The 11,903-nt window shown below is 37.7% G+C and overlaps 1 protein-coding gene across 1 annotated transcript; it reads left to right on the forward strand.

Moving 5' to 3' along the window:
* Nucleotides 1-1,833: 1,833 nt before the first annotated feature.
* Nucleotides 1,834-3,343, forward strand: LOC128620851 (coiled-coil domain-containing protein 17-like). Its single transcript, XM_053646189.1, has 3 exons — nucleotides 1,834-2,158; nucleotides 2,284-2,363; nucleotides 2,466-3,343. The coding sequence occupies exons 1-3, from the start codon at nucleotides 2,057-2,059 to the stop codon at nucleotides 2,671-2,673; spliced, it is 390 nt and encodes a 129-aa protein (XP_053502164.1). The 5' UTR covers nucleotides 1,834-2,056; the 3' UTR covers nucleotides 2,674-3,343.
* Nucleotides 3,344-11,903: the final 8,560 nt, after the last annotated feature.

Here is an 11,903-nt window from a genome sequence, read left to right on the forward strand (position 1 = left end):
TAAGAACGTACAGATGACTCAACATGACCTTAAAACTAAACCTTACAACAAACCAGTGAGAATTACGCATAAACAATCCCGCAAATGTTTCACAACCTCCCGTTTTCAATTGTGTTTTCTTACGTTTCACTGTAATTTCAGTGAATTTAGTATAGATATGGGTAAATAAATCACTGTGCATGTTTGAACAGACAGATCACTCAGACATATCAGAAGATCATTACACTGGAGACCTGGCTGAAGTTCATGAGTGCAATGCAGTGCTATCTGATGGGCACAATCAACTGGACATGCAAAGACAAGGTATTACAGTTCTCCATACTGTTATATATCTTTTAAAAATGAACAGGAAAAAAAACACAAATCATACAGAGTGCTACTAAAAATCAGCCCTGGCAAAGGGCAAAGTGTGTGTTTATTCTGAATAATAAGCCCTACATTTTTAAAGACCCATAAAAGCATGTTTATCGGGTGTAGCAGGGAATGTGCCTACACAGAAATCTGTCTTTTATTTCAAAGCACCAACATTTATTTCTGCATTGATTGCAGAGATTGATTACAAGCTGCAAGAGTTGGCTGCTCAAAATGGGAAAGTGGCTGAACTTGAGAGAATGCTGTTAGAGCTGAAAGAGCACGAGCAGAGAAACACAGAGTTACTGGAGACGCTAATGGATCATCTACAGCAGAATGGGTTAGTTCGCTGAACTGATCAGGGTTTGAAACTCATCCTGACTTCAAGAAGCAGTTTGTAACATATAGAGCCAACTACTGCCTAGAAGGTGAACTACAATGGCAATGAAAACTTTGATAAGCTGCTTTCTCCTTCCCCTCAACCTGATCCCAAACACTCTGTTTAAGTTATGTATGGCTTGTGAGTTCCCTTATAGGGAACAGCATCAGAACTGAACAGAATTTAATTTCAAAATCAATAATAAAGATTAATATGCAAGTTGTTCAGGGTGGATTTTTCCTTGAAGTATTTCCAGAACAATTACGTTACAGATTTTTTCCTATATTGTATAGATAAAACAGTGACATCAATAACAAAACTATATATTATCTCATAGGCACGACATTCATCAGAGCAATGATGCGAACCAGCATGTAGCTAATATTGAGGAGAGAGTAATAGAAAAATACATACCTGTTTGTAGCTGTGGAGTGCTTTCTACAGAAATCAGGTAATTGAAGATTCCTCATAAATCTATGTTTCAGCCACACTGATGTGACTCATATTATTGTGGAACTGATTCATGAAGCAAACTGGAACTTTATCTAACGTATCCATCAATGTAATGCAATAATCTATTCCGCAGTACTCTCCGCCTCTCCTATCTCCAGAGTGGAGGAAATGATCCTCAAATCCTGGCTCACCTGCAGCATTTGTTAGACGCGGCCATCAAATTAGAAACGCAGGCTGGGAAAGCACCTCTGCCCAAGACCAAACGTGAGAGCAAACACTCCTGCATACTTATAATATTGCTATTATGCTACCATGTCGCTTAAGATAATAGGTGTTTTTTGCTGTTATGCAGGTCAAAGGGACAATAGAAGATATTTGAGCAGAGAACTTGTGTCCACGGAGCTAGAAAACCAGCGCTTGGAAGAGGAAATCATGAAACTGGAGTTCAGAAAGAGAACTTCCAGAACAACTCCACACTGTAATATCTGACTTAGAAGCAGGCAATATGACAAAAACAAAATCGCATCATGATAATTGAAGACGTTTCTACAATACACAATATGTATCATGATATTTAAATTTGCTAACAATCTGTGAAAAAAAAACTAAGTTCAGTGATATTTATTTTGAAATGTTTTAGTTTAGATTGAGAGTTTGTACTTGTTATAAAAATCCTTACAATTCCTGATATCTCAGAAAAGGAAGGTTATTGTGCTATAATTTATCACAGTATTGATATTATACCATCATATTGCCCAGCCCTAATGATCTGATTCTTTAAAATGATGTTCAAAAATTCAGTACATATAGCAAATATTTAGAGTTTCAACCTTGTTTTGTTTAGTGCAACATGCAGAGCTAAGAGCTACAAAGATGGACATTGACCTGTTAAAACATGAGATTGAGATTAATCATCTGAGAAAGCAAATTATGAGCAGAAAAATGGCACCCTCCATAGTGACCTTCCCTCCTTTGGTAAAAGATAATTATAATAAATAAACACGCATGATTTATATATATATATACAGCATTTAATTGCATGCAGTTTTACTTTTATTACTGTTACATGTGATTTTCAAAGTTTACCTCCATCTTCATAGGAGGAACCCAGATCACTACCTTTAACCAAACACCTCATGGAAAAATCAGATGGCTTGTATCCCAGTCCCTATGATCCAATGTTAGTCTATTGTCAATCAAACAATAGCATCTCTTAGTATTGAAGCAAAGGAATGTATTTCAATGTATTTCATTATTTCAATTTTCTGTGTTCCTGTTGCAGGACAGGTTTTGTGGTGTTTTATGATTTCCTCTTGGGCTTGTGCCCATCATACAGAGTTTGTCGGCTGATGGTAGGGATATACAGTGGGGACGTATGTTTGGGAAGCCCCTCCATATTACCCCCAGTTTACTGTGATCCTGTCAGAGCTCTTCAGCACAGTGTAGAACAAAAGGCAATCCTCGCCAGCATGCAAGCAGTACCAGAGTAAGTACATGGCTCATTTATTGTATGCGGTGCCTTTTGGATGCAGGGGTGTCAAACATACGGTCCACAGGCCAGGACCAGTTTACAAATCTAACATTTTGTTAAATAAACCCAATTAAGTCCATTACAGTTCCGAGTTGTGGAAACACTATAAATTGTGGAAAAGTTCATGGGGGGTGAAAACTTATGTATGGTAAACCATAGGTTTTTTGTTTTTGTTTTTTTATTTGAAAATATATTTTTCTTTGGTAATTGCAGTCTAATTGCAGTTTATCTGTTTATGTTCAATAAAATTGTGCATTTGGAATGTATCTTACAGATAAATGAACACATTTAAGAGGGGTGGTTGATGTGTTATTGGTCACTAAACTGTCCAGTCTAAGAGTAATGTGGCCTGTTACATATAATGAGTGTGACACCGTTTTGTTAAAACTTTTATGGCGCAATTAGCCTCATTTTATTTAAAACAAATCACAAATTTAAGAATATTTACATGTGGTGTGTATTTTGGTGAAGAAGCACTGGCCTAACAAGGTGGAACTAGGGACACATGCAGCATTAGTCACTGTGGGAAAATAATGGTTGACCTGTTATAACATATTTTAAATTGCAATCTCACGTATTTAAACATTTTGAAATATCCTTGAAACCCGGTGTAAGTTTGCCTAACAGATTTGAACGTGCGGAGTGTCGTGGAAAAAAACAACAACATTAAAACGATGACAAATGTGAATGGGTTTTAGGACTTAGCCATATTACTGAGTTGAAACACCCACCCAAATGTGATAAATTTTTAGTGATGACAGAGTACACAGAGGGTTTATTCCTTTAGCAAAACTAACAGAGTGGAAAGTAAAAGGTGGGGATGAAGAAATAAGGTCTTAAGTAGGCAATTGGCCCAATTTAATTATTTTTTTAAAATACTGTATAGTATAGAGGTTTAATGAATAAATTGGCAAGTGCAACCTAGGTACATAGGGTCAAATCATATATACACTGACAAAAGGTGACAAAAGTTTGGACACCCTACTAAGTCAGTACTTACTGTAGTGACACCCCCTTGGAATATATCACAGACGGCAAACATGTTTTATAACCAGCTAGGAGTCTTTCTATCCTTGTTTAATGACTTCTAACCAACTCTTCCTTTCAGAAACATTCTAGTTCTGAGATATTATTGGGCTGTCTTGCATGCACAGCATGTTTAAGCACTATAGTACGTACATATTCTCTACATATCTCTTTTCAGCTTAGTTTCTTGACTGACTGTGTCACATTTGCTTCAGAATTTGCTGATATTCACTGGAATCCATTCTACCATTCTGTGCAATGTTTCCTGTGCCACTGTCTGCCACACAACCGCAAAGCATAATAGTTCGACCCTCATGCTTAACAGTTGAAAAGGTGTTCTTTTCATCAAATGCAGCGCTTTTTTTCTCTAAACATACCTTTGGTGATTGTGGGCAAGGAGTCCAGAGTGCTTTTGTGATGTGGTTGCATGTAAGGTTTTGGATTTTGTAATTGTTTTAACATGAGAAGACACCACTAAAAAGGAATGACCCACACAAATTATTTAGCATGTGACAAAAGTCTTGACAATCAAGTCAAACTGCATGGTTAACTTGTCTTTCCTTGACCAGGGTCCAGCCTGCTTCATCAATCGCTCTAGTGATGCAGGTGCAGGCATCAGGAGGGTATGATATCTATGGACATGAAGTGACACACTTAGCACCACGAGGCTGGCTGAAGCTCCATATCTTCGACCATCACAATCGTATGATTAGTGGGAGATGGAAAGTTCCCGTTCGTCTGCTTCCAGCCAAACCCTCAATGACCACGGCAGAAGTCAATGCTGTTCCACAGGTTTATTCAGCCACAAATACTCTGTGCTCTAGTTATTTAGTTATTATCTCAAATATATATAATGCACTGATGACATAATTACCTGTTATAACATTCTTGGCAAATGAGCCATGAACTGTTCGAGGACCAACATAATTTTAACCAAATGTAAAGAAATGATATACGGGCAATTACCATTAAATATTAACATTTCCTCATGTAAAAAGAAAAGAAAGTATGTCTACTCGAAATTCACTTATAAAAGAAGTGGCAAAACACGTGTGGCTGACCACAAAACCTTGTGAATAGCACATAGTGTAACAAATGTATTTGGGCTACAGTATGTAGTTTTATGTATTACAGTATGTAGTACTTTTTAAATGCCTATTGATAGAATATAACAACTGCCTTTGTATTATAACTTAAGTCTTTTATTATAAATGAGTTTACAGGTAATGTGGTAAATACACTAAAGATACAGTGTTTTTTTCACAAATACTTTTATTTTGTTCACATTTTTATATTTCTTAGACATAATTCAAATGTAACATAATATATTTTTTGATTTTCAACAGTGGTGGAAAAAGACCCTTTCTCATCATTGTACTTATTTTCACTGTAGCTGGACAATGCAGAACTGTACCTGAGAATCTTTAACACAAGAGATGCTGAGATTCAGAGCTCTGTTCCAATCACCGTCAACAACGCTGGGATCTACCAATACCCCCCTGTGGTATGTGTCTTACACCTCAATGATATATTGTGTAGTTTTTTGAAAATGCATATAATATTTCTTTAGTTTGGCTAAGATGTTTGGCTCTGTGACAATAACATACTTGTAGTAAGTACATTTTAACATATACTGATGTATATGGTGCATCACAGTGATACAGCGGGTAGTGCTGCTGCTGTACATCACCAGGTTGAGTCCTAAACTCGGGTTATAGTTAGTGTGGATTTTCATGTGTCGTGCCTTACCATGGACTGGCATCTCATCCAGGGTGTATTCCCACTTCATAGCATGTTCCCGTGATAGGCTCTGGATCCAATGCAAGCCTGCCAAGGATAAAGCAGTTCATTTAAATGAATGAATGAATGAATGAATGAATGCCAAAAAAATCTCTAATTCCATTGTGTCCTTTTGCATTGTTGGAAATGTCCTGAAGGGGGCAGAGTTGTCCCACTGTGGTGGCATAATAGTCAAAACCTCCATCAGTTTTCCAGAAATGAAAGAGTAATGCTTGTAAAATATTACAAATACATCTACTGTGCTAGTCCATTGTGAGCCATATTCATAGGTGATTTCATTGCATCCTTTGCAGACAATTATCATAAGTGAAAATTATTATACGTAAAGGCAGAGCACACCCAGACAACAGCTTCTAAGATGCTCTAAAGCTTAATAATAACCAATGGTTTGCTCTAAATTCATAGTCTACCTCTAATTATGTGCTTCCTCCTTTTAGCAAACTCCTAAACACTCTGTGGGCATGCAGGAGTCTCATGAAGCCATCCGATCTCCAGCTGTTCAGAGTGCTCGGGTCCATGCATCAGCCTTCAGTCAACGCCCTGTAAACTCTGCTTCATAACCTGAAGTGACCTAAAATTAACTTTCACCAGCTGAAAAACAAAAAGAGACATTCGACCATTCACCATTGGAATAAAAGTGGCACATTGTGTGGATCATTGATTAAAAAAATTATAATAATAAGGCCAAGCCAAAGTGATGTGTTATGAAATATAGTTTGTATGGTATAAAATAGAGAAAATCGAGTTAGTGTTATTCTGTTATTGTATTTACCAAAAGATCTCTTTGAGAAATCAAAATATTGTATAACTTTATTTCCCTACTGACCTATCTGCTCCCTCTGATCGACCAGGAGAGACTGCTTCATAAGTGACCAAAACTGTACTATTGTCAGCCAATAAACAACATAAATGTAGCACGTTTACAACAATATGCAACTTCATTATAATTGCATTATAATGCAAATATGAAAATCATTATAATGTATGGCATTTGTGTTATTAGATCTTGTTTTATTTCCATCCAGGGAATCAAGTAAATATTTATCTGTCTGTCTGTCTGTCTGAGGAATTAGTCAGATATTTGTAGTCTGTGAACTCCATGAATATCTATCTATCTAGCTAGCTAGCTAGGAAGGGACAGCAATACACTTCAATACAGATAGTGGATGTAGTAAAAGTTAAGTGGAGTAAACCAAGTTTCTAAAGAAAAGTGGCTACTAGAATCAACTTGAACTTCATCCACTATCTATCTATCTATTTATCTATCAAGATTTTGCATAAATCCATTAATCCATGATGACAATAAAGGAAATAAATCATGGGCAATACCATTATACCGACTGCCTGTTGTACTGACCCCCCCCCATCATGTCTTGGCTTGGTTGCTTCCATCGTAATGAACCCATAAAGGCGGTTCCTCATTAGTTTGGGTGAGTTTGACCTCAAGGGCTCAGGGATGGGCTTGCTGCACCGCTCTGCACTGGCCGCTGTTTTCAGTGTAATTTTAATTACAGGTAAAAAATAATAAATAATAATTATAATGATTTATTCACAGCTTCCTGTTAATACGTAACAAATGTTGCAGCGTTTTCTTAATATGTAACAGAGATACCAGAAAGCGTGAAGAGTTTGAGAAGATATAAAAGGGGAAGGCCGTGTTGTAAATTAAGATTGTTTACTCTACGTTGAATTTGTTTGGAGAGCCTTACAACGTTACATGACTTGCTTAGGTATTTTATTTCAACTTGGCGTAAAATCGTCTAATGAACAGTGCCTCTAATTGAGTTTTTGATTAACCGGCATATTGGTATGCTCTTTATTTTTTATTACCACAAATGCTAATGAGGCCATATAATGTGCGCGTGAACTTGCACTTTGGCGCCAAAAAAGGTTCACAGGTGGGCCAAGGCCTGTCTAACATTTTCACTGTTGTGTATTTAATATTGTGACCTCTACACTGTGGTTCTGACTGGTGTTTTTTTGTTTGTTTTTTTTTTTGTTTTGTTTTTTTTTTAAAAATTTTCCAGGGTTTGCTGGAAGATGTGGCAATAATCACTGGCAGTGTGATGATGGTGCCTGTATTCTCCGCTCATGGAGATGTGATGGAGCAGGTGACTGCCTGGATGGATCTGATGAGATGGACTGCTGTATGTGGTTTGTTTATTTATTTATTTATTTATTTATTTATTTATTGGTTGGAATTTATGGCAACTTCTCAAATAATCTGCTTGCAATTGATCACCTGCTGGGGGGATCAGCTCGGTCTAACCAGCTACCAGATTCCAAGCTGGTAAAAATGGTAAACCATCCTTACTATCTGGTAAAAAGGAAAGTTTGTGTATTACTGGTACCAATGCTTTTAAGGTGGGTTTTTTTTTTTTTTTTTTTTTTTTTTTTTTTAAAGAGTAAGACAGTTAGAAGTTTTCAAATGTTTATCCATCAATTTTAATAGGTAATAAGGGAAGAATTCTGCTAAATAACTTACAAACTGCCAAAAATGGTGTAGACCAGCTTATAGCTGGATTTTTCAGGTGAACCTACTATGTAGCTGCTTTTAAAAATTGTGATTATTATTAATTGGCTCTGTTCTACCCTTGTCCATCCGTGGAAAGAGACTACTGTAGGACCAGGCTTGCTGTTTAAAATCAAACTAAAATTCATTATAATGTGATTTTCAGTACTGCTTGCAACCAAGGAGGTGCTTGGCAAATATGCTAACCACTAAGCCACAGTGCCCCCTTTCTAGACAATCAGTTTTATCAAATTGATGTATTTCAGACAGTCCTATTCATTTCACTGTACTACTAAACTCCCCCAGTGGTGTAGGTGTACCTAAAATTAACTCTTTGTTTTAAAATGTATATTTTATAGCCTGCCCCCCAGAGGAATTTGAGTGTTTCGATGGCACATTGTGTGTGAAGGGGTCAGTAGTGTGTGACGGCCAAGCCCAGTGTCCAGACGGGTCTGACGAACTAAACTGCAGCCGATTTGTGGGCTGCCTCTCGGGTGACTGGACATGCAAGAACAGCATTTGCATCCCAGTGAGCCTCCAGTGCAATGGATTTGATGATTGTGGAGACAGCTCTGATGAAGAAGGCTGTGGTGAGCTTCAGTGTTCTTTCAGTGATTTAATTATTTACATGCACCATTTTTATTTGTGTGCCTTTTTATAGCTAATACTAAAACTGGTGTGAAAACTTGTGTGCCAGGACATTGTGGAGATCTGAATGTGCGCTGTCCAAATGGAACGTGTCTCTCTCTGAGAGAGAGATGTGATGGAGTTGCCCAGTGTTCTGATGGAAGAGATGAGCCTGTTACATGTGGTATGACTGCCTGATTTGTTTATTTTCCACCATGCACCCAACTCTGCTTTTAACATGTGCAATAAATCAGAAAATGCATTTCACTTGTTCAGATGTATCAAAATTCCATTGAAGAAAGGTTTGGAAAAGAAGCTAACATGATGACGGGTGACAACCTTTAGGGATTATTCATGGCTATAAAGGCATCTATAGACTCGTACTTCCACACTGGCACTTCACCTTTATTTGATTAGTCCCACAGACTGAAAAGCTAAGACCTCTGTTTGAACTTGATGCAGGGAGAGTAAACACCTCCTGTCCAATCATCTTTAAACATTCTTGTTGAAACACATTTCAGGTAAGCTGTGTAGAGATAAAAATGGTGGCTGTAGCCACACATGCACTGACCAGCTTTGGGGGGCAGCGTGCTCTTGTCCCAGTGGAATGAAGCTATCCGCAAAAGGAGCCAAGTGTGAAGGTGTGTTACTTTCCAGTCAGCTTTAACAGTCACTTGAAAGTGTGGTGATTGCCCCAGTTGTAATGTTTTAATGCATTTGTGCTGTGGATGACTTTCCTGCTCTGTAGATATTGACGAATGTGCCCAGCCCTATGGACCCTGCATGCACACATGCATTAATACAAAAGGATCCTTTCAGTGTGCATGTCACCCAGGTTTCCAACTACAAGGTGGTAATGTGTGCCAAGCACAAGGTACTGTCAAGTAATCATATATTCAATATTCATCAATAAGCTACTGATGGTCATGTCTTAGTTTACTTTCTTTTTTTTCCTTTTTCTTTTTTTTCTAAGGAAATGGCACAAAACTACTTTCCACCAAGAAGCGACTTATTGGCTTGATTGCTGTAAAGGACCGAACATTCAAGACTCTCAGTGTGATTAACAGTAATCCAGTGGCTCTGACTTTTGACCTTGCAAGGAACCTTGTTTTTTGGGCTGATGGGAATGGAAACATTTATAAAACAGAGGATCAGAAGAACAAAGTCATTTATTCAGGTTAGTTGGACCCAGTCTGTGCTGTTGGGAGTATATGTTGATGGTTTTGCTATGGAAATGTACTTCTAAAATCAGACGGCTGATGATTAATCACAAGAGTTGTCTACCATGGTTGCAGTATTTTTAACAGTTTCACATGCAATGTAAATGATTCTGTGCTGCAAAAGTTTTTCTCGTATGTCAATTTGGGTGGTTGAGATTTGAAAATTAAGCAGCAAACAAGGTTCAATTTAAGTTTTAATGACCGATTATAACGTGTAAAATCTAAAGCAGGATTGCTGTATCCGTAGGAAAACACTGGATTAGTACAAAAGGATTTTTGTTGCTCATTTAATGCAGCCAAGTAACTGGTTAGTTGTGATGGATAAATTGACTAGTTAATCATAAGATAATTAACTCTCTCTATTGGATGTTGTGAAATTATATTAACTTGAAAGTGGAATGCGGTTGCTTGCACTGGCTGTAATGAGTTTAGTGTCACTCAGTTTGGTTTATACTGCCTAGGCACAGCCACACACATTGCAGTGGGTAAAGGCTTAAAGTTTAGTGGCATATGTATCATTTTGTGTGCATGTGGGGAATGTCGAGATATTTGAGTATCCCTTTTAATAATTCAGTGAAACATTTTAATTTTGTCTGAAATGACCATGTTTGCAGGATGGCTGAGCTGCACTTTTAATGTCTCTTCTAAATTATTTTCTGTTTAGGTCAGACTGGCATTAGGTTTCTAGCTGTTGACTGGCTCAGTGGGCAACTTTACTGGACAAGCTCTGAGCTAAAAGGCATTTATACTGGAGCATCTGATGGTAGTGCTGTTGACCTAGTCATGTCCAAAGATACTGATCCAGCAGATTTGGTCCTACTTCCCACTGAAAGGTGTGCATGTTTGTGATTTCATTTATTGGCTAGATATGCTGAGACCTCTACAACTATTCCTATTTCTTTATAGCACCATGTTTTGGATTAATAAAGGACCAAAAATCCTAATGACTATTGAGAAAGCTGGGATGGATGGCTTCTTGAGGACCTCACTGGTTGCAGTCACTGCACAGTCACCGAGAGGCCTTACATTAGATGTGGCAGCCCGAAGGTTGTATTGGCTAAGTGATTTTAAAAAGGTAGGTGCTTTTTACTTGGTTAATTCCATTCTATTATTGTATCTCTTAGTAATATGAGGATACACGAAGATAAGGAATCTGTGTACACATTATATAATATAATTTATTTATATGAACTCCAGTGTTTACGAACTAGTCTCTTTTAAAGTATGTTTTAAAGACAATCTGGTGACATCATATTTGGTGTTTTAATATTTTCAAATACCATTGCAGTCAGTTGAGACAGTAAAGGTGGATGGTACAGGACGGTACACCTTTCGTGAGTTCTTTAAAGGACGGACCGCTCAGAATCTGGCTGTGTTCAATGGCTGGTTCTACTGGGCTGATGACAGGCGTTTGTGGCAAGCCCCTGAAAACCAGCCTAGTCAAAAGAGTTTTGTTCTGAAGGGAGAACTAACAACCATGATGGTCTATCATGAACTCCAGCAACCTCGAGGTAGGTCTACTTCACCGGTACATTTGGTTTTACTTGATCTGAATGCGTGAAATACTGTTGTGTAAATGTGTTTGTGCACAACAGGTCTTTCTCCATGTAGAAAGTCAGGCTGTCTGCTCTGCATGCCCTCTCTAACCAGCCCTACTGGTTTCACCTGCTCGTGCTCTGAGGGAAAGCTTCCTGTGCAGGATGGTTCATGTGAACGTATGTTATGGGGAACTGTGTGCATTATCCACTGCAGCTAAACTATTCTTAAATATTCAATATGTTGAGTATAAAATTGACTCTTAATCCATTAGCTTGTGCTCTCATCCATGTATAATGAAAATGATGACGACGATTGTCCACACAAATTGGTGAACTTCTTTTTGTATTTAAAAAAAAAAAAAATTTATTTTTAAACCTTTCTCTTATGTGGTAGGTTTTAAACTTGCCTATGCGTCACCAACAAGCATAAACACACTGGAATTTACAACAGATGGTCCTGTAAAAT

Source organism: Ictalurus furcatus, chromosome 16 (assembly GCF_023375685.1).
Source record: "Ictalurus furcatus strain D&B chromosome 16, Billie_1.0, whole genome shotgun sequence".
NCBI lineage: Eukaryota > Metazoa > Chordata > Actinopteri > Siluriformes > Ictaluridae > Ictalurus > Ictalurus furcatus.